The sequence below is a fragment of the Macrotis lagotis genome, chromosome 1, assembly GCF_037893015.1.
Source record: "Macrotis lagotis isolate mMagLag1 chromosome 1, bilby.v1.9.chrom.fasta, whole genome shotgun sequence".
Lineage (NCBI taxonomy): Eukaryota > Metazoa > Chordata > Mammalia > Peramelemorphia > Peramelidae > Macrotis > Macrotis lagotis.
In genome coordinates, this window is record NC_133658.1 from 462,958,920 (window position 1) to 462,983,837 (window position 24,918).

General features: G+C 33.4%; 1 protein-coding gene across 4 annotated transcripts in view; it reads left to right on the top strand.

Annotated features, from left to right (window-relative positions):
* ANOS1 (anosmin 1) overlaps positions 1-24,918 on the top strand; it is a 246,491-nt gene that overhangs the window by 122,060 nt on the left and 99,513 nt on the right. For all 4 annotated transcript variants that reach the window (XM_074213594.1, XM_074213597.1, XM_074213595.1 and 1 more), the window contains one exon: positions 14,700-14,762. In XM_074213594.1, coding sequence (XP_074069695.1) covers positions 14,700-14,762 — 63 coding nt within the window. The remainder of the gene's footprint in view (positions 1-14,699; positions 14,763-24,918) is intronic.

The window sequence follows — 24,918 nt, forward strand, 5'->3', positions numbered from 1 at the left end:
TGTTATTAATTGACAGGATTTAGCAACTAACTGAATATCAGAGATAAAAGAGAGCAAGACTTTCCAGATGATATTTTGTAAACCTGCCGGGATCATAGTTGATCATGTTTCTTCTCTTTACTTACATCACAATTCAGGCCAGATTCTCATCATCTCTTGCCTTCACTATTGTAAAAGCACCCTCTATCTAGGAGAGAAAGGGAAAGAATGGGGATAGAATGTCTTTCATTCTAGGGATAGAATGTCTTTCCCTTCTCCAATCTATCCTTTATATAACTGCCACATTAATATTCCTATAGCACTGGTCTGACCAAGAAGGCCTGTTCTCAAATCCCACTATTGGCAATAAATCACTTAATCTCCATGGGACTCAGTTATATTTCTGTAAACTGAGTGTTCAAACAGACTTGAAGGTCATTTCTGGATCTAAATCTGTGTTGGCCTGCTACAGAACAAAATGCATGTTTCACATGCAGTGTGCCTTTTTTATAGCATATTTCATCTTTTTCACATATTTTATTTAATCATTTCAGCATTTATTATGTTACTACTGAGTAGTTACTCAGTACAATTCCCTGGGTACCCAGATTTTCAGTCTGAAATCCCTGCTGTCACTGGCACATAGAAACCTCAAATAACTGGTGCTATAAGATTTCTGAGATTTTTGTCACACTTCTAAGAGGTCAAGATTCTCTAAAACAAATTATACCTTTGCTCTTTAAATCCAGGAATTTTACATTTTTGTGAATATTTTTCAGTTTCATTTATCAAAATTCTTGTCATTTGGTTGGATAAAAGTTTCTAATATTCACATAAATATGTTCTTATTTTAAACTCTTTAAAAAATTATTTATTTAAGGCAGTGGGGTTAAGTGACTTGTCCAAGATCACACAGCTAGGTGATTATAAAGTGTATGAGGTCGGATTTGAATTCAGGTCCTCATAACTCCAGGGCTAGCGCTATCCATTGCACCACCCAGCTTCCCCAAATTCTTTTTTTTTAAACCAACAGTGACAAAATATTCTTCCTTCTCTTCTTATTCCTCCTCTTCCTCCTCCTTCTCTTCCTCCTCCTCTCTCTGTCTCTGACTGTGTGTCTCTCCAGAATAGGTTTTATTTATTTTATTAATTTTAAAAGCTCTTGATATTTTTAATTCAATGTTAATTCAATTTTATTAATCTTTTTAATTAAAAAAAAATCTTTGCTCTTGTATGGTACTTTTTTATTTGATGTTTTCCAAGGCTTTTTTAAAATGACTTTTTGAATTAATTTGTTTTTTTGTCTTTTCCTTTTGTTGATGAAATTTTAGAGTTCTGGTGTATTTTTTCTCTTGTTTTCTGTCAAGGCAAAGGGGTTAAGTGATTACCCAAGGTCACACAAATAGGTAATTATTAAGTGTCTGAGGTCTAATTTGAACTCAGGTCCTCCTGACTTGAGGGCTGGTGCTCTATCCACTGTGCCACCTAGCTGCCCCTGTATTTTTCTTTTTTTTTAAAGAAAAATTATATTTATTTTTAGTTTTACAATTTCCCCCCCTATTCGTGCTTCCCTCCACCCCCCCCCCAGAAGGCAGTCTGTTTGTCTTTACATTGTTTCCATGGCATACATTGATCTAAGTTGCATGTGATGAGAGAAATAATATCCTTAAGGAAGAAAAATAAAGTATGAGATAGCAAAATTACATAATAAGATAATTTTTTTTTCTAAATTGAATGTAATAGTCATTGGTCTTTTTGCAAAATCCACAATTGTTTCTCTGGATACAAATGGTATTCTCCATTGCAGATAGCTCAAAATTGTCCCTGATTGTTGCACTGATGGAATGAGCGAGTCCCTCAAGGTTGATCATCACCCCCATGTTGCTGTTAGGATGTACTATGTTTTTCTGGTACTGCTCATCTTGCTCAGCATCAGTTCATAAAAATCATTCTAGGATTCCCTGAATTCCCATTCCTCCTGGTTTTTAACAGAACATTAGTGTTTCATGCCATACATATACCACAGTTTGTTAAGCCATTCCCCAATTGAAGGACATTCACTTAATTTCCAATTCTTTGCCACCACAGATAGGGCTGCTATGAATATTTTTGTACAAGTGATGTTTTTAGCCTTTTTCATAATCTCTTCAGGGTATAGACCCAGTAGTGGTATTGTGAGATCAAAGGGTATGCAAATTTTTGTTGCCCTTTGGGTATAATTCCAAATTGCTCTCCAGAAAGTTTGGATAAGTTCACTGCTCTACCAACAATGTATTAGTGTCCCAGATTTCACACATTCCTTCCAACATTGATCATTGTCCTTTCTGGTCATATTGGCCAGTCTGAGAGGTATGAGGTGGTATCTCAGAAATGCTTTAATTTGCATTTCTCTAACAAGTAATGATTCTGAGCAATTTTTCATATGACTATGGATCGCTTTGATTTCCTCATCTGTAATTCCCTTTGCATATCCTTTGACCATTTTTTATTTCAGGAATGACTTGTTTTTTTGAAAATTTGACTCAGTTCTCCATTTTGGAAATGAGTCCTTTGTCAGAAATGCTAGTTGTAAAAATTCTTTCCCGATTTACTACATTTATTTTGATCTTGGTTGCAGTGGTTTTGTCTGTGCAAAAACTTTTTAATTTAATGTAATAAAAATCTTCTAGTTTTTTTTTAGTGATGTTCTCCATCTCTTCCTTGGTCATAAACTTCTTTCCATAGATCAAACAGGTAAACAAACTACTCCTTGATCTTCTAACTTGCTTATAATATTGTTTTTTACATCTAAATCCTGTATCCATTTTGATCTAGGGTGTGAGGTGTTGGTCTAATCCAATTTTCTTCCTTACTAACTTCCAATTTTCCCAACAATTTTTATCGAAGAGAGAGCTTTTATTCCAATAGCTGCACTCTTTGGGTTTATCAAAAAGCAGATTACTATAATCATTTCCTGCAATATCACCTAGTCTATTTCCACTGGTCCACCACTCTGTTTCTTAGCCAATACCAGGCAGTTTTGATGTCTAATGCTTTATAATATAATTGTAGATCTGGTAAGGCTAAGCCACCATATTTTGTACTTTTTTCATTGAACCTCTAGAAATTCTTGACTTTTTATGTCTCCATATGAACTTACAATTTTTTCTAAATCATTAAAGTAATTTTCTTGCAATTTTGATTGGTAGGGAACTAAACAAGTATTTTTATTTTGGTAGAATTGTCATTTTTATTATATTAGTTCATCCTATCCATGAACAGTTGATGTTTGCCTAATTTTTTTTAAATCTGATTTTATTTGTGTGAGAAGTAATTTGTAATTGTTTTCAAGAAGTTTTTATATTGCATGAGATTACTTTGAATGTGATTTCTCTTTCTAGCTCCTTCTATTGCATCTTGCTAGTCATATGTAGAAATGTTGAGGATTTATAAGGGTGCCCCTGTATTTTTCAACAATCATAGTACTCCCACACTAGAAATACATCTTAAATAAGGAGGAGATCCTGGATTTTTAATGATCATACTTGAGGAAATAAATTTTGGTCAGACCTGATAAATTTTATGATTTACAGTTAATGTTTTACCAGCCCTGTTTAGCTAGAAGTAGCTCAACAGTAGAAGGTTGGCTATCAAGAATATATTTGGATAATGAGAACTTGTGAGACTAGTGATTTTTTGAAAAAAACATGGAAAGGGGACTTCCTGGGTAGCAACATAAAGCTAACATACTCCCAGAACTTTTCACTATCAAAGATAAATGAAGCTTCTGCACTGACATTCAAGCTACAGTTCCACCAAGAAAAAAGGAGGATTCAAAGAAGTTTTCAGTGGTAAACATCATGGAGGATCTTCAGTGAAGGTCTGCTTCTTTGGGGGGAAAAGGAGAAAGTAAAGCCCAGGAAGTGGGAGAGCAGGAAAGACAGTGGAAGGTTTTTAGCCACAGTGCAGTCCAGGTCCCAACAGTTTGACAACAGCAGAGGTCTAGCAGCTAGGTAGCAACCAGTAGGAAGGGTCCCAACCTCCAACAGAATCTGAATCTTGGGAATAATGGGGCAAGGCAGGATTGGATTGGGAACAAATCACTGCTAAGTTAGAACCTAGACACCAAGATGGAAATAAATCTCTGCCAAGGCAACAGCTGAACTGCATAGACAACATCTTGGCCAGCAACAAGCCAGAATCAGGGCCCAGCCCCAGCATAAAAAAAAAAACAAAACAAACAAACTTGGTCTATCTTTGCCATACCCCAAGATCAGAGTTAAAACAACAAAGATAAGCAAAAAAAGCTAAAAGAGTGCTCACTATAGAAAACTACTTTGCAGATAAAGATGATAACAATTCCATGAAGAAGAAATCAGTGAAAAATGACTCATAGGGGAAGACTCAAGTTCAAAAACTCATAAAAGGGCTTAAAAAAGAATTTAAAAACCAAAGAAGAGATGAAGAAGAAAAAATGGAAAAAAGAAATGAGAGGCATGCAAGAAAATTATGAAAAGTTGACCAGACAATTCAACACCACAAAAGGTAATTGAGGAAAATAAAACCCTAAAAATTAGAATCAAATAGAAACCAATGAATCAATGAGATTACAAGATTCCATTAAACAAAATAAAATGTTTGATAAAAATTGAAGAAAATGTAAAGTTCCTTTTAGCATAAGCAAACAACATGGAAAATATATCCAAGAGAGATAATCTATGAATCATCAGACTACCAGAAAGCCTAGATTAAAAAAAAAACCCTAGAAAACAACATGCAGGACATTATCAGGGAAAATTGTCCAAATCTGCTAGAACAAGAAGACAATAAACACTGAAAGAATACACAGTACCCCTCCAGAAAGAGACTGCAGTCTAAAGACTCCAAGGGCTGTTATAACCAAATTGCAGAACTGTCAAATAAAGGAGAAAATACTCCAAACAGCAAAAAAAATAATTTAAATACAAAAGAAACACAATCTGATTCACATAGGACCTATCAACCTCAATGCTGAAGCATAGAAGGACCTATAATACCATATATTAGAGGGCAAAGGACCTGAGATTACAACAAAGCATTTATTACCCTGTTAAATTTAGCATATATTGTCAGGGGAAAAGATGGATGTTCAAAGAAACAGAAGATTTCCAGGATTTCCCGACATGAATTTTCCTGACAGAACTGAACAGAGAATTCAATCCCCAAATACACCACCCAAGAGAGGCATAAAAATTTAAATGAAAAGGGGAAGGAAAAAACAAAACAAAACAAAACAAATGTTGGTTAAGACCATCAAATTGTATACAACCCCTCAAAAGAAAGATGCAACACTTCTAACTCTTGAGAATTTTACTTCTCTTAGGATAATTAAAGGGTTGAATATAATTGAAGATGTTGGACTTAGAAGATATGGATATAGTTAGGTTTTGTGTCTCCATTGAAGAGACCCAAGATGGCATCACTATGTTTGAGACAAAAAGCCCTGATGAAAAGCAGGGGTGTTAACTTTAAATTTAAGTGTCTCAACTTAACACTTTCTCTGATGATGGCTTTATAAACTGGGTGGTCCTGAGTTAGTGTCTCCTATAGCTCACAATCATTTATAAAGATCTCAAGTGAGACCTTCAGAGCCTCCCAGTACTTAGAGTCCTTTGAGATTCTTATAGCTAATCCAATAAGATTTGAGCTTAACACTTACTCTATTTAATAAGTGAATAAGTATCCTAGGTGGGGAGTAAGGGTAAAGTGTAGGAGGAAGTAGGCTTGGGGGGGGAGGGTACAAATAGTTCATGAAATAATTTGGCTTTGAATGATAATTTGACTCATGGGGATTTTGTCTTCTTGGGTGGTATTTGCAAAGGGGGTAAGGTAAAAAAATGATTATAATTTGATATTATTCAAGCCTCATGAAAAATGAACTTCTAATGAGATGGGAGAGAGGAGGGTACATAGTGACTTTGAGACAATGCTGCTTATCAAACAATCAAACAGTCAATTTGCCATGATACTCTGATAACACTTTGAGCTAACAAGCAATCAATTAATCAAACTGTGATTGATGATACCTGTTTAATATCAATTGAGTAATAAATAACACCAGACAAGGAGTCACAAAGAGATATAATTTTAGAGGGAAAGCAGGGAGAGTGTGAACACTGAGTTAATTCTATTCAATAGATTTGGCCCAGAGAGGGAATAAGTTATATTCCCACTTGGATTTAAAAATATATTCTACTCTACAGGGAATGGGGGTAGGGTAAGGGAAAGATAAGGGAAGAGGGGATTGATTAAAGGGAAGGTAAAGGTATAAGTGAAAATAAACTGAAAGTTAAATTTTAAAAGAAAAACTAATGGGGAAAGGTAATAAAACTGGTGAGGAGGAATAAGAGTAAAGGAAATAGAAAAATATGAATGGAGAAAGATAGCATGGAGGGAAATACAGAATTAACAATCTTAACTGTAAATGTAAATGGGATGAGCTGTCCCATGGAACAGACACGAATAGCAGAATGGATTAAAAACCAGAATCCTACAATAAGTTGTTTATCAGAATTACATTTGAAGCAGAGAGATACACAGCATAAAAGTAAAAGGATGGAGCAAAATTATTATACTTCAGCTGAAGTAAAAATATCAGGGGTAGCGATCCTGATCTCAGATAATATAAAAGCAAAAATTTACCTTATTAAAAGGAATAAGGAAGGAAACTACATCTTCCTAAAAGGCACCATCAGTAATGAAGTTATATTGTTGTTAAACATGTATGCACCAATGGCATAGCATCCAAATTCTTAGAGGAAAATCTCAGTGAATTACAAAGAGACAGCAAACCTTTAATATTGGGGGAACCTCAATCTTCCTCTCTCAGACCTAGATAAATCTAACCACAAAGTAAAGAAGAAGGAAGTTAAGCAGGTGAATGAAATCTTAGAAATCATAGGTATGATAGACCTCTGGATAAAACTTAAAGGGGTTAGGAAAGACTATACCTTGTTCTCAGCAGTATATACAAAAATTGGCCATGCACTAGGGCATAAGAACTTATAATCAAATGCAGAAAGACAGAAATAAAGAATGAAGCCTTCTCAGACTATGATGCAATAAAAATTATAAGTAATAAAAGGTGACAAAAAGATAAATCAAAACTAAATGGAAACTAAATAGCTTAATGTTAAATAATGGGAGGATCAAACAGCAAATAATAGAAATAATCATCATATCCAAGAAAATTATAGTAATGAGACAACATATTAAAATTTATGGGATGCAGCAAAGGCAGTTTTGAGGGAAAACTCCATATCTCTAGAAAACTATATGAATAAAACAGAGAAAGAAGAGCTCAATGAATTGGGTAAGTAACTAAAAAAATTAGAAAAAAAAAGAACAAGTTAAAGATCCCTAATTAAATACTAAATTAGAAGTTCTGAAAATCATGGGAGTGATTATTAAAATTGAAAGCAAGCAAACATTGATCTAAGAGTTGGTTTTATGAAAAAGTCAATAAAATAGATAAACCTATGTTTAATCTGATAAAAAAGAAAGAAGTTAACCAAAATACAAGTATCAAAAATGAAAAGAGGGAACTAATCACCAATGAGGAGGAAATTAAAGAGATAATGTGGAACTACTTTGCCAAACTCTGTGCCAATAAAATAGATAACCTGAGTGAAATAGATGAATATTTCAAAAATACAAACTACCCAGATAAACAAAAGAGGAAGTAAAATATTTAAATTACTCCATTTCAGAAAAAAGAAATTGAAGAAACCATCAATAAATTTCCTAAGAGGGGCAGCTGGATGGCATAGTGGATAAAGCACCGGCCCTGGAGTCAGGAGTATCTGGGTTTAAATCCTGTCTCAGACACTTAGTAATTACCTAGCTGTGTGGCCCTGGGCAAGCCACTTGACCCCATTTGCCTTGCAAAAATGTAAACAAACAAAAAAACAAATAAATAAATAAATTTCCTAAGAAAAAGTCTCCAGGTCCAGATATATTTAGAAGTGAATTCTACCAAACATTTAAGGAACAATTACTTCCTATTCTATATAAACAATTTTTAAAAATAGGAGAAGGTATTCTGTCAAATTCCTATTCTACATAACAAAGGATATAAATAGACAGTTTTCAAATGAAGAAATCAAAGCTCTCTCTCTCTCTCTCTCTCTCTATATATATATATATATTTATATGAAAAAGTGTTTCAAATCATTATTGATTAGAGAAATGTAGATTAAATAATTCTGAGGTATCACCTCATGTCTCTCAGATTGACTAAGATGAAAAAAATGGAAGTTGGAGAGGTTGTGGGAGGATTGTGACATTAATGCATGGATGAATGTTGAGAAACTTTCATATAAGTGTGTGCAAAAATAAAGTATCAATAAAAAAGAAAAAGTCATATCCTCCAGGAAAAAAAAGAAAAAACATGGAAAGACTTGCATGAAATAATGAAGGGTGCAATGAGCAGAATCAAGAGAACATTGACTATAGTTACAGCAATGTTGCTTTGAGAACAACTTTGAGTAAATAAGCTATTTTGTTCATTATAAATATCTAAATTTACCACAAAGGATATATGAAGAAACCTCTGACTTTCAGAGAAGATAAATTAGAGAAATAGACAGATTATTTCATACTCAACTGCATTGTTCTTAGAACATCTTGGAAAATCCTTCTTAATATTAGACCCAATTTGAATTTTGGAGCTGCCTTTTGTTGCATTTGAAACAGTGATCAAGGTTAGATCCAACTTCAATCTAAGTAAAATCCTTAAAAATATCAATTTTCTTTTGTCTTGCTTTGTCTTTAGTAACTTGTAATAAAATATCATGGTAATAATAGCTGTTGCCTGTGATGAATTCCAAAGCAGATGACTGTTCATGACATTCTTTCTCTCACATTCTCTCCTATCAGAGAAGAAGGATTTTGAGTTGCTCATTCTTGGCAAGCATTTTTGATTATCTTGGAAAATGGGGAATATACTTTTCCTATATAGGGTGTGAGTGTGAGAGGAATGTCTGTCATTTTTCTCTTCTAAACTTTTGTTTAAAATTATTTTAGTAGCCAAAAGAACAACAAAATATCCTGAAATAGAGTTTTTTGGCAAACCATTCCTATGGTTGTTTTTTCTTTTTTTTTTTTAGTTTAGTACCTCCAGACACACATTCTTGTCAATTACTTTGTGTAGCTGGTTGTTAAAAGAAAATATTGGCTGTCATTGATAACATCTTTTCATTACATTTTTCAGTTGTCCTAATAAGCTGTAATTAGAAATAAGGAAAGTAGAATATATGCTTAAAACCCTACATGTAGCTGGGATAAATCACTATGCAGATCTTGTCATGATTAAAATGATTACAATGATTAAATGATTAAAAAACTCATTACATAGGTATTTCAGATGGTAGAAAAATAACAAATAATGATTTTTATTTTTCCAACAGGATTTGGAGGCATTATAAATTTTTATATATGCATATATATTTATATATAAATAGATATACATACATGTGAATATGTTGTTCTAAAATATAATTTGATGTGTTTTGCAATGAGAAATAGAAGTTGAGTTAAACTTTACAATGAATTTGCCTAAATGTGACAGACCACAGAAATGTAGACTTGAATTGGTATGAATCCCAAGCCTAGAGGTATACTTAGCCATCACTAGAATTTTGATAACTGGCCAAAATCAACTAGACAGTATTTGTTTTGACCACAAGTGTCTTGAGTATTTTGCAAGCTGATTAGAAGTAAACTTAGTATGGGGTTTATTTATTTATTTATTTGAGGGGGTAAGGTAGAAAACTAAGGGAGAGGAAGAGAAGCAGCTAATTGATGATTTCACCATCTTCCATGAGTTTAATGTTTCCAATTCATGCATAATAACCCAAATCTGTATAGTTAACCTTTGTCTCTTTCTTTAATTTATAGACTCTCATCTGGAGTTCCATAGGACACTCTAATTAAACATGCCTAAAACAGTGCTCATTATGTTTCCATCTTCCTAGCTTCCCTATTCTGATGGGAACCCTACTATTCTTAGAGTCATTTAGGTTACTTTGTGCTTCCTATCCTCCTTCCATCTTCCCCATATCCATGCAGTTGCTAAGTTTTTTTTCACTTTTACCTACATAACATCTCTACATCTCTTGAATCTGTTTTCTTTTCCTTTCAGATACAACAACTACCTTAATTCTGGACCTCATCACCTCCTCTTAGGATTATTGCAATAAATTATCAATTTGTCTCCCTGCAACTCATCTCTCCTAAAAAAAATTCTTTCTGCTACTTGTTGTCAAATCAACTTAAACTATCATCCACTGGTCCCTAAAGATTCTGATCTCTCACAAATTATTTGATCCTGGTAATCTGAACCAAATAGAATCCATTTCTTTCTTTGCTTTATTATATTTTCAACAGACGTTAGTTTATGGAAATCACTGAAATAAAACTCAGATATAGTTCATGTCTACATTTTTTCCCAAATGTGGGTTAATATTCTCAAGCCCTATAATCTCTTAATGTACAATATGGGTATCAGGTATACGACAGGTTTTATTATGTGTTATCCCTTCCCTCCTCTCCATTCCCAGAAATATACAGGACAAGGACTCAAAGGCCTCCATGAACTTAAAGTTTTCAAATAGTCCATGAAACCCACTCTTAATCTCAAATATATTTTAGGGACTACTAAATGTGCATTCCTTTTTACATGGGCTTAGTAGCCAACCAACTCATAGTATTAATAGTTATTCCAAAGTCCAGATTTCTTGTCTCTTTATCTCCATGCCTAGATTTTATCTCTTTAGCTGCTGAATTGATTCCCTTCTTTTTCTTAGAGGCATGCTATTGAAGAAATTATCTATCTTTGGGATTATGTTCAAAAGTTCAACTTCAAACAACTCTCATACTTGAGTTTAACAACAAGGCAATTCCCAAAGCTGGTGATGCCCAGGAAACTTCACTTCTTTGGCTAGAATACTTACTTATGAGATCATACTTTCTGGGTAATTCAGAACCTCACTATCTATTACATAGAAGGTTAACATTCATAAACAGTGATCATTCTTTGAGGCAATACACAAGCAAATGTCTCCCATCGATATACAGCAGTATATTTCTGCTCCTTGATGTGATGGGAGAAATTCCCTCTTCCAAAACTTTCTGCATTGCTAGTAAGGCACAAAGGAAGAGGTAAAGGAGGTATTCTGAAAAACAGGGGAAAGTAAATAATAATTACAACAACAGCAACCTAAAAAATGTATTTTAGCTTATTTCAAAGACTGCATTGGGAAACAGCTTTAAACAAGATTACATCTTCCTAAGTCTCAGTCTATCAGCCAATAGGAGGCAGTTCTATTACCTTTAATCATATAGAAGAATCAAGGCCAACATTACACAGACCCCTTTGCAGTGAAATGTCTGAAACATTGTTCTGATCATTCCCTTGGTCATAGTTGAATTAAGATCCTTCTGATCCTAGACTAGTGTCCTATTTACTGCTTCATTTAGTTTCCAGTTAATATTTAATACATAAATAACTTAATATAGCACTTGCCTTCATAAATCCTTTAGTCTATATTATAGTCTGTTTTATAGTCTATATTACTGATATCCTTATTCCCTTTAGCATAAAATAGTTAACCCCTCTGTTTGCTTTTAAAAGCTCATCATATCATTTTTTCTGGCTATTTTATAATGAAAATATTACTATTATTGCTATGTTATTTAATATTTAATTGAATAAAATTCAATAAATCCCATTAAACAAAAACCAAAATCATTTAATTATTATTAATCATTATTACAATAAACAAAAAATGAAATTATTTAATAATTATTATTAATCGCAATAAAAATAATAAATAACATTTAGTTAGAGTCTGTTATGTCCTAGGTATTGTGTGAAGTACACTGTTCATTTCACCCTCACAATAACAGTATGAAGTAAGTGCTATTATCACTCCAATTTTATACTTGAGGAAACTGAGGCAAACATAGGTTAAGTGACTTGCCTAAATCACATAGCTAGTGTCAGACCATATTTGAATTAAGATTTTCCTGATCCTAGGCTAGTGCTCTATTTACTGTGTCATTTAATTTCCAGTTAATATTTGCTATATAAATAATTTAATATATCACTCTCCTTCACAAACCTTTTAGTCTAGCCAAACTGTCTTAATTGCTTTCCTCACATGTGACACTAGATTTGTCATCTTTGCATAAGTGATCTTAATTCCTAACATAAATTCATCATCACTTGAATCACATTGAATCTTAGAATCTCTATCTTCCTTCAAAGCACATCTGAAGTATTTACTGCAACATAAGGTCTTTCTTGAACCACCAGATGCTTTCACCCTTCTTGTCTAAAATACATTCTATTTAATTTGCTTATAGATAGTATCTACCTACATGTACATATGTTATTTACCTGATGAAAGGTAAATTCCTTCATAAACTCCTTCATCTTACCTGATGGAAGGTAAGGCCTAAGTGTCTGGCAAATAATAGATACTTAATAAATATTTGCTGATTGATTGAAATGATTGATTATGATTTAGTTTCTCTAACAAAGTCCTCTACCATACCTCATCATGTTATGTTGGTGACCCTGGAATTTAAAACATTATGTCAATGAAGCACAAATTTTCATGGATTCTAATATCCTGGAAAGGTTTGGTCATGGCACCCAAAGTCTCTCATAGTAATGCATGTTCCTAAGTTGTGAGTTGCTTGTTACTTTGGTCATCAGATGACCAAAATGACTATAGGAACTTATGAGAGACAGTATGACAGAGTATGAAAACCACCTTCAGAGTAGCTCTGTGACTTTAGACAAATCATGTATCTATCTGGGGAGAGGATTTTTCCAAAACTGGTAAAATCACGGGTTTTGTCTTAAAAAAAGAAACAAGAATAGCAGCAATGATATATGGGCTGGTCTTTCATTACCAAGGTCAAATATTTTTTGAAAAATTGAAGAATATGGGGGGGTGGCTAGGTGGCGCAGTGGATAGAGTGCTGGCCCTGGAATCAGGAGTACCTGAGTCAAATCTGGCATCAGGCAATTAAGAATTACCTAGCTGTATGGCCTTAGGCAAGCCACTTAACCCCATTGCCTTGCAAAAAAACTAAAAAAAAATTAAAGAATACCAAGAATGTGAAAATAAAATTACAGGGAAAAAATAAAATGCCTTTCAAAACTTTCTCCCTATCCTTTTTTCTACTTGATAGGAAATGTAAAATATTTATTGAGGAATTGCTATTTAAAATTTTCTTGCAAATAAAAGGATAATACTCATTGAATATTCTATATATTATTCATTGTATGATAAGAAAAATCTGGATGTTAGGAAGAACCAATTCTTTGTTATTCATTAAGAGTCAGATGCTTTAATAAGAATAAGACATCGATTTAATCTTAGGTGGCAAAAAAATTAATTCTGAAAAACCTAGAAAAGATAAGGCTATAATTTCCATAGAATAAGAGAATCATGGATTTAGATAGAGTAAGACAGAACTTCAGAGTTCATGTAGTCCAATGTCTTAATCTAGTAAATAAGGAAAATGAGACTTAGAGAAATTAAAAGACTTACTCAAAACTTAACAGATGATAAATAATAGTAACATTAGCTAAACTTTTTTATAGTGCTTTCTATATCTCAGGCTCTATGCTAAGCAATTTACAATGATTATCTTATTTTATTGTAATAACAACCCTAGGTTGCTGTTGTTTCAGTTATGTCTAATTCTTCATGACCTTTTTGAGGTTTTCTTCACAAAGATATTGGAGAGCTTAGCCATTTCCTTCTCCAACTCATTTTACAGATGAAGAAACTGAGGCAAACAGGGTCAAGTGACTTGCCTATGATCACATAGCTAGTAAATGTCTGAGATCACATTTGAACTCAGATCTTCCTGACTCCAGGACCTGACTTCATCCATTGTGTCTTCTAGCTGCCTTACAAAGTAGATTGTTTCTTTTTATTGTTGTCTGTTTTTTAACTGAACATAATTATTACTTTCCTTTTCCCACCTTTGGGGGGAAAATACCTGGGCTGTCTTTTTGTGACCCTCTGTAATTAGTGCTTGGACCTAAGAAGTGATAATATTTAAATACAAATTTAATGTTAATCAGTGTCAAACTTTATGAGTTATCTTTAGTTCATATCTTTCAGTTCGTGAAATTTAAACAAATAGGATTAGATGACTAAAATTAATATAAGTATAAAAAATTATGGATCCTTCCCTGCATTATTAGAAAGGCAGTAAGCAAAATGGAATTTGAACATAGCTCTCTAGACTCTACGTGTAGTGTCTTTCCACTGTACAATGCTGTCTTGTTCTAATAATGTGTGTATATATACATATATATATATATATATATATATATATGTATGTATGTATGTATATATATATATATATATTTATACCTGGATCAGTTTATCTTTAAAATAATTTTCTTCCATATGTAATATTTTTATTCATTTATTCTGAGATATTTCCCTTCTTAACAATTATCTCAGTACCCTGTGACTCTTTGGTAAAGTTTAGTAAATCTGTTTTTGTTTTATTTATTATATATTGAATATAGTATTAATACCAAACAAAAAAGATTTTGTCAACTTTTTTATGAGCTAAATTGGATATGGGTAAGGTGTAAAAATGATCAGATTGGCATTACTTCTTGGTTTGTTTTATTCTAATGTATACTTTTATTTATTTCTTCCTAGTGCCTGGAACCCTGCAAAGAATCATGGGAGCTAAAGAAAAACCAATGCCAAAGTTTTTGTGAGGTATGTCAGCTATACAATGCTTCATAGTTTAGTCCTAGATTTCTTTTATATGAGAATTAAGGTGAAAGATTTCAAAACAAATGATGATTTTGAAGAAAGGAGATTTTTATTTTCTTTTTTATGTTGAGGGTGCACTAGGAAGGGTAGTGTGTTTTAAATCTCTGTCAAATCAATAAACAAACAAAAGTTTGAAGCTTTGTTACATGTTCCTCAATGAAATTCAAGAAATGATAGAAAACCTAAAGGGTGGACAGGTATGTAGATTTCATTTGGATGAGTTTATTATATTTTACTTCATGAATATTATATCACCATAGAAATCTAGTTATGGAATTAAAGTATTCCTTTAAATATTCAAATTGAAAACAAACCAGTATGATGAGTTTGGAAATCCAGTAATAATAAAAACCATAATAGTTAACATATTCAGCACTTTAAGATTTGTGAAATTATCTATACGTATATTAACTCACTTGCTCCTCCCAACACCCTACAAGATGGATTCTATTATTATCTTCACTGTACAGATGAGAAAACAGAAGCACAGAGAAGTTAAGTGACTTTCTGAGATTTATACTGTGAGCATATGTCTAAGGAGGATTCAAACACATCTTCCTGAATCCAAGTCAACTGTGCCACCTGGTTATAAAATAAGTAGTACTAATGCTTTCTCCTTCCCTCTGCCTTAAACTATACACTCTTGATGATCTAGGATTATATTAGTAATTTGGATGATTTCATAATTTTATTTGTAAGAATGTAGTTAGAATTTTCAAAATCCTCTTTTCCAAGGATATGAGGTTTGTGTTTGTGTGTGTGTGTGTGTGACAGAGAGAGAGACACACAGAAACAGACATGCACACAGACTGAGAGAGACAGACAGACAGACAGAGACAGAGAAAGAGACAGACACACAGAGAGACAGATACAGAGAGAGAAACAGGCAGAGACAAAGACAGGTTTTATCTAGCTCTAAATCAAGGATTTTCTTATGGAAATTTTTGCTTTATTTTCTAGGATTTGGAAGGAAAAGATATTTTATAAAATAAAGGAATAAGGTATTAAAAAAAAAAGACTGTATATACCTGAACTGTTTTACCAGGGAATAAAAATGTGGAAAGTAAGAGAGTAAATGCCATTGAAAGGTTACTGTCCTAGGAAAGAACTGGGCATTAGAAGTGATGAAGGTCATGGTTAGAATGAATAAGGTTTAGATTTGCAAGACAGAGAGAGTGCAATGACAACTGATTACAATCAAATGCAAGAATTTCAGAGTTCAAAAACATGGATGTGGAACTTTTGTAGGTGATGACAAAATCAATGGTATAACTTCTATGTGTATCTTTTTATATCTACTATGTATGCATGTATATATTTTAATATAAATATTTCTGTATGTTTGTGTTGCTTCTTCTTTAAGAATGTAAGTTCCTTGAAGGAAGGAATCATTTGGTATTTGTGTTTGTATCCTCAGCAACTAGTACAATGCAATTGTCACACAGTGTTTAATAAATATTTTGAAAAAATATAAAATTATGAATAAAACCAATAATGTATTTCTTTTTCTATCTAATCCAAATGTATAACTCTTATGCCTCTACCTTTTCTTCTCTTAAACCTTTGTCTAAAAGTACTTTGCTCACTTGTCATATAAAGGAGTAACAGTCATAAATATAGATTTCAAGATGGAAAAACCTTGGAGGTCATCTAGTCCAACCACCTCATTTTATAGATGAAGAATCTGAGATCCAAAGAGGTTAAGCAATTTATTCAAAGTCATACAAATAGCTATTGAACTGAGACCCAAACAGACCTTACCAGACATAGGAAGTCAGGAAAATGACATATTTGCCTGGATTTTTAGTAAAACATTTGACAGTCTCTCATGCTATTATTGCTGACAATGTGTAGAAAATGATGGGGATTGGTTCATAGAATAAACATTTATGCAACACTTTCTATATGGTGTTGCATAGACAATGTACTAAATGTTTTTCAGATATGCCATTTGATTTTCACAATAATCTTTGAGGCAGGTTCTAGAAGAGATGAGTAGAGTTCTAGACCTGGAATCATGAAGACTCAAGTTCAAAACCTTTCTCAAACACTATCCAATAATTCTGGGTGTGTAACAACTGCTATCTTAGTTTTCTCATTTATAAAATGGGCATAATAATAATAATAATAATAATAAATACCTAACTACTACAGTTACTGTGAGGATAAAATTTGGAAATTATCTTGAAAGCATTGAAATGCTATATAAATCATCATCACTCTCATCATCATCAGTCAGTTCATTGATTTTTCCTTATTCTTCCTGTTCCCATTCAGGATTTTCTTGGCAAAGATATTGGAATGGTTTGCCATATTGTTCTCCAGCTCATTTTATAGATGAAACTGAAACAAGCATGGTTAAGTGATTTATCAAGGGTCACATAGTAGGTTTTTGAACTCATGAAGATGAGTTTTCCTGACTCCAGGATCAGCACTCTTATTCACTGAGCCACATAGCTTCCTCCTTCTCCTGTTCATCATCATACATTTACACAATTAAGGGGGTTTGAAAAATGACTGAATGAACGAACATTAATGGGTCAACATCAACTGAATTTGAAAGAAAGTTTCTAGTGGAATACCTCAGGAATCTGTTTGATTGACTTTTTTCTATTTAAAATTTTCAGTAGTCATTTACTTGAAATCATAGAGAGCATACTTAACAAACAAACCATTTGATTGAAATAAAGCTAAGGGGGCAAGTGTTAGATAATAGGATTCAAAAGATCTTGATAAGTTCCAATTTTGACCTAAACATACTAAGATTAAATTCAAAAGTGATAGATGTAATATTATTTATGGGTTCTAAAAGTTTCACTTAACAATGAGAAAGTCTGATTAGAAAGCAATTGGAGAAAGATTTGGAGATGTTAATGAATCTCAAGTTCAACACAGGGCAACATTATGTTGTGGCAATCCGGACAGTCTTATGACCTTTAGAGGTCATAGTGTTGTGTATGAGGAAGGTGATAATCCCATACTGGAGCCTAGTTAGATCACATCTGCAGGATTATGGAATGCTACATTTATGAAAGGACATTGAGAAATTGAAGAGCAGCCAGAGGAAGGTGACCAGAATGAAAAAGCCTGAGATCATCTATCAGAATTCCACTCCCTTTTCTCTATTCATCTCCTCTACTGGGCAGCTATTCTCCCTGTTACACTAGAGATTATACCCTGGGGGCGGTAGCTCTTTAATTTCTAAGACTTCGGCCCTTGGTCCCTCTTTCCTGATTGGTGAGTGACTTTCTAACATCTTCCTTCCCCAAACTTCATTCCTGACTAGTCACAATAGCACCCCACCCACCCACCTGGAAGTACACTCCACTCCTGATCTTTGCCCCAGGACCATTCCTCTGATTGTTTATTTCCTCCCAGAACCTTCATTTTAAGGTAAGTGCCCAGACTAGTTATCCTTTCTTCCTTTAGGAATACTTCTGATTCTCTGAACTTTGTCTCTGCTCTGTGCTTTCTGTCTCCCCCGCCTTTTCAACTTCTCTTTTTTAAATCTATTATCTTTCTCCATTAATTAGAACATGAACTCCTTGAGGGCAAGGCATACCTTTCTCTTTGTATCTTTATTCTCAGACAGTACAGTGGCTGGCACATAGTAAATTCTTTATCATTTCTTATTCATTTGACCACTATTCTAAGAAAACCTTAGCAATTGGTTCTATTCATTCCTAATTTTTAGTTGTCTCTCTTCCTTTCCAGTTCCGTTTTTTTTTTTTTTTAGGTTTTTGTAAGGTAAATGGGGTTAAGTGGCTTGCCCAAGGCCACATAGCTAGGTAATTATTGTGTCTGAGATCGGATTTGTAGCCCCCCACTATAGGGCCAGTGCTCTATCCACTGCGCCACCTAGCTGCCCTTCCCTTCCAGTTTTGAAACTATAAACCATGAGGAAATCAAAGAGACCCTGCTCTTTACAGGCACCATCTATGACCTCTTCAAATCCTCAAAGTCTGCCTTGTCCCTACCTGGATAACACTTCACCACCCTCACTTGACTGATCTCCTGAGTATGAACCCCTGGACACAATGATAATATACCTGAACTCATTCCTCTGATTAATTAACTTCCAACTCATCATTCACAAGCCATCTCAAAGATTCAGAATGTCTGGTTTTTGTTGGTCCCTCCTCCACTAATCATTCCCTTATTCCCATGTCCCTGAACCCAAGCACTACTCTAAAGTTACTGAAGCCTTTGACACTGCTCTTTGGAATTATTAATTATTGATAACAAACTTGATTGTATCTTAAACCTTTGCCTTTCTTACTCTCATCTTCTACTCACTGAGACTTTACTTCTTGATAACACATATCCATTGACTTCTTTAGCGCTGGTGGCATTTGACTCATTTACTCAAATTCACTTGTCAAAGTGGGGGTGTTGTATTCTTGCTTCTTCCTTCAATGCCACTTTTAGGTTCTACATGCACCATCATTACTCAGTAATCTCTCCTCCTTAACAATTTTTTCATTGCTCAAAACCTAATCAAGATTCTGATAGCTGTGGTCTATGGACTTCCAGGATATTCTTCTTCCTTCCTAAATGAGTTTAATGCTTGGCTCTCACAGTCTTTTCTCCTGCCCAAATCCTGACTACATAGTCTGAGACTTCATCAGGCATATTGATAATCCCTTAAATATTTTAACTTCTCAATTCCTCAATTTACTTATTTTTCATGATTTACACTTCCAGCCCATCAGAGATACACATAAAGGTTATGCTATTGATCTTGTTATCACCCACAAATATCCCCCAGCTATCTCGATTTAGAAATTTCTTTATCTGTTTGTAATCTACTGTCATTACACTTCTCAATCTATTTTGTAAATGTAAACCCTATTCTTCATCCTAATGATGATCTTCATTATCCTCCCAGGATACTATCAACCCAATGCTTACACTCTTTCACCTTCCTCATCTTGATCTCCTGGTAGACCAGTTCAGCTCTTGTTTTCTTGAATCCCTTAATCCCTTATTCTTTTGAAGATTTTTCCCTTAGATCACTTCCAACATTTGCTACCTTCACTCCTACTGATATGATGATGAACAAGACTAGAAAAAAATCACAAATCTGTGCTGACTTGATCCATGTCAAGTTTATGTTATATAATATAAACTGAGCCTTTACTAATGCAAGGCAATTCTTTACATCTCCCTCACAGACTTACTATTCAATTCACCACAGTTAATTCATCCTCTTACCAAGTCTCACACAGATTTGTTTCCTCTTACCCTCTCAGTTGAGAACCTTGCCTTATATTTCACTGGAAAAAAATGAGAACATTTGCAGCGCTCTCTTTTCATCCAAGTTCTTTCTCTAAGTTCACTCAAATGCCTCTGCCACAATATTTTCCTTCACCTTTGGATACTTGCTGTGAAACCTTGGGCTAGTACTTAACTCCCATTGCTTTGCATTTAGGGCTATCTCCAGTCATTCTGATCCACATCTGACCCTTAGACCCAGATGGCTCTGGAGGAAAAAGTGACTTAGGTGACTTAACACAGAGACCCTCATTCAAATCCAGTTCATGTGCATATCATGGCATCACCTCCTGATGTCATGATTTCTAACAGCACATGAAGTAGTGACCCTTCTTTTTGCCAAAGCAAATCAATCTATCTGTACAAGTGATCTTATTCAATCTCATATTCTCAAGCACATTGTTCCTTCTATCATCTTTAGTCTCTTACCAATATTTAATTGTTCCCTGTCTACTGGCTGATTCCCTCCTGCTTATCAATATGCTTGGTCTTTAAAAAGGAAAATCTTATTCAGGTATGGGCTAGTTAAGATGTCCTATAAGATCTTTCCAATTCTCATATTCTATGACACAATGACATTTATATACCTATAAGCATAGATAAATCTACATGTTCACACTAACCACACAGCAACTTGTGGACACATTTGTTTCATACATTTTTCTCTTTTCACTTGACTTCCCTCATATATATCTTGTTTCTAAAGACTTTTTTCCCTGACTTTTCCTTTTCATCTTGTTTTTTATTTCTTGGTAATTGTGAATCTGACTTTCTTCTTTTCATTTACTGGTTGGCCTGGGTCTCCTTTGGTTGGTCTCTGGAAAGATAACAAAAAGGAGCTCTCCATCATGATGTGAACAGAGAGCAGAAAGGTAAAAATAAGAATTTGAAGAGACTGATAAAATTAACAGCCAAGTTGAGTTAGTATTTCCTACTAGTACTCTATCTCTATAGGAAACAATCACCCAGTGCCATGGAAAGGAATTCAATGTATAGTAAAAATGTACAGATCTCTTTCTTTCTTTCTTTCTTTCTTTCTTTCTTTCTTTCTTTCTTTCTTTCTTTCTTTCTTTCTTTCTTTCTTTCTTTCCTGCTATTTCACAAATATGTTTATCCTAAAGCAACAATGGTGCTGATATGATATTCCTGTATTTGTTCCTTGAGAAGGGAAAACACAATTGAAGGTCAAGGGAGATTTTTCTCACTTGAGATTCTGAGCAACAGCCAGATCCTATAATTGCTGTTCTCTCAACAGCAACATTAAGGGCTTCTGTACCAAATCCTAGTTTATTAAAATTCTGCTTAGGCATATTAATTCCAATTTCCTTCTGTGGGAGAGGTTAATTGAATCTTGAAGGGTAAGGGACAGTAGATACAAATTAATGGTGAAAAATCAGGCAAGAAGACCACAATATCTATAACCAAGTAGCACATACCTTGAAGGTCCATTTCAAGAATATTGATTATTTATAAGGATCTAATTCTTTGGACTTTCCCCTCCTATTGATGTGTCTCCTTTTATGAAATGGACTTGATTTTGATTAAATAGATTGAGCCTTTTAGTATTCATAACATTCTATTTGCACTGTGGTACAGGCTTCTCATTGTTCAAGTCTTTCATTACTCAATCTTAATTACTAAACTTTCACTCATTATGCATTTGGTATAGACTGAAGTCAAGATAGTTGAAAGAGAAACTTAGTATACCATCAAATCTTTTTTTTTAAACCATTTTATTACTTTTGGTGAACTATTAGTAAAAAACCACATACCAAAACAGTTTTAAAGTAAGTTTTTGTTGGTTTTTTTGTTTCTTATAACACCATAGTATTCCTTGTGTCTCTCTGTCTCCCCATCCAAGAGAGCTATCACATGTGACAAATGGTATATTTTTAAAGAGGAAAAAAAAGTCAGCACAACTTAATGATACCTTGAAAAAGCGTGAAAGCAGGTGAAATGTATCCACCTGGGACCCTAAAAGGGAAGATTAGCATTGTCTTCTCCTAATCTTTTCATTTGAGTCCCACTTGATCTTTATAATTTCCTGTTTACTTCTGGTGTTTTAGAGTGTCATCTTTCTTTCATCTATATTGTTGTAGCTACTATGTATACTTGCCGTTGCTTGCTTTATACTACATTAATTCATATAGATCTTTCCATACTTCATTGTGCATTATTTCTCACAGCATATTACATTCAAGGACCACAAATTATGCAGCTATTCCACAAAGAGAGGTTTCTAGTTTGTTTCCAATTCTCAGTTATCATGAAAAATGATGCTATGAATATTATGGATTATACAGGAACTTTTTTCTTATTGATGGTTTTTTCCTTTAGCTAGATATATTTCCTTTTCTGAGAACAGATTATTTAAAATCTCTATGTGGTCTAATGATAGTTTGAGTATTTAAAATTTTGAATGTATTCTTTTGTGTGTGAGTATTCTTAATTGGGTTAGAATGAAACACTTTCACAATATGTTCTATTTTTTATTCTGGCTTTACTGTGATTTCACCTTGTACATTTTGCAATTTTATTGATTTAATTTTCTGTTTTCTTCTTTTTAATTGTATTAGATATAGACATCAATTTTACTAGACATTTTCAAAAAGCTTTTATTTTTATTAATCATTTCAATGTATTTTTCCCCTCTGCTTTTTAATATCTCCTCTTTAGTGTTAATTTTAATTTTGTTTAATTGTCAGATTTCTATTTTTTAAATGCAACTTCTAGTTTATTAATAATGTTTTCTCTTTTGTTGATACATAATTTCAAGGATTTGATTTTACCCCATGTCTATTTTAATTGCAACCTGGTACATTGATTCAGCATTATAATTTTTCTTTATAGTTTCTATGAGTTCTTCTTTGACCTACTCATTATTTAAGATTTTTGTTAATCTCTATTAGGGTCTGCAATTTTTGTTGGTGGCCCCTAAACCAGTATCTATTCTTAATGTATATTATGATCCATAGAGGATTGGTTGTTTCTACCTTTTTACATTTCATTTTGTACCCTGGTACACAATCAACTTTTTTTTTTTTTTTTTTTTTTGTAAGGCAATGGGTTTAAGTGACTTCATATAGCTAGGTAATTATTAGGTGTTTGAGGCCATATTTGAACTCAGGTCCTCCTGATTCCAGGGCCGGTACTCTATTCACTGCACCACCTAGCTTTCACAATCAATTTTTGTAAAAGTTACATGTACAGAGAAATATGCTTATTCTTTTGATATCACTTAGAAATCTATGCCATTAATTCTGATTTCTCCAGAATTTTTTTCAGTTTCACAATTTCTGCTTTCTGTTAGACTTATTCAAAATTTCTGGAAATAAATTGAAGTCTTCTGCTGGTATTATGCTATTTTTTAGATGTTCTTCGAGTTTGGATGATATTTCCTTTGTGAATTTGGATGCTAAATAATTTGGATCATATAAGCATATAATTAATATTTAATTGTTGTCTACATTTCCTTTCAGTATAGTTTAGTTTCCTTGTTTATTCTTTTTTATATTTTGAAAAATTTTGAAAATAGCATGATGTCAACTGCTTTTCCTTTATTCTTTTTTTGCATATTAAATTCATTTTCCATCCTCCTAGTCTTATTTTCTTCATGTTTACATTTTTTACATGTAATTCTTATTACCAACATATTTGTAGGTTTTTGTTTTCTTATTCAATCTACTTCTCTTTACCATATTATCAAATTCTTTAATGCATGATTATTCAAACTTATGAACTAGGTTTTTATTTTTCTTCTGTCTTTAAAATTGGGAATTTTTCAAGTTATGATTTCCCCCCATATCTCCTATGGTTTCAATAAATCCTTTTTAGCTTATCAATGTCATTATGACAAAGAAATGTTTATGTTTGCAACATAAAAGTGGGTGATGGTGCTGGGGACAGAACACTAGGTCTAGAGTCAGGAAAACCTGAGTTCAAATTTGACGTCAGGAATTTACTATCTATGTGATCCTGGGTCCATCATTCAATCTTGTTTATCTCAGTTTCCTCATCCATAAAATGAGCTGGAAAAGAAATGACAGTCCAGTGCAATGCCTTTGCACGGAAAACCCCATGGAGTCATGAAGAAATAAAAACTAAAAAGTTGAACTGTGGTGCTCAAAACTGAACAAAACACTGAAGTAGATCCCCAGTTTTTTATAAATGTAAAACATTATATTTATAGTTTTCTGAAACTTAAAACTGCACTAAGACTTTTGGGCATCCTTGCATAAACAGGTGTGGGTATCTATTGATCTAGATCTATCTAAATTTAGAAGAAGATGTGTGTTTATTTTGGATTGATATTTTCTACTGCCCTTCCCACCCCTTACTTTTCTTGGAAAGTAGTACAAGATAGTGAAATAAAGAGGAAAACAAGAATTATCATGTCTACCATTTGATAGTTACTATGCTAAGCATTTAATAAAGATTATCTAATTAGATACTCAAAACTACCCTGTGAGATAGAAACTATTATTATCACTACTTTGAAGCTGAAAAACTTGAGTTGATAGGGTGACTTTTTGAGTCTAAATTTGGATTTAAATTCAAGTCTTTCTGACTTTAGATGCAGAGCTTTATTCATTGTGCCATCTAGATGCCATCTAAAAACACTGGGCAACAATCCTGTATCTCAATTTACTATTAAGAAAAGTTATTAAGATGATCTTTTAAGTTAGGGAACTCTTTTTTTTAAAAGATTTTTCAAGGCAATGGGGTTATTATTAAGTGTCTGAGATCGGATTTAAACCCAGGTACTCCTGACTCCAAGGCTGGTGCTCTATTCACTGTGCCACCTAGCTGCCCCAAGTTAGGGAAT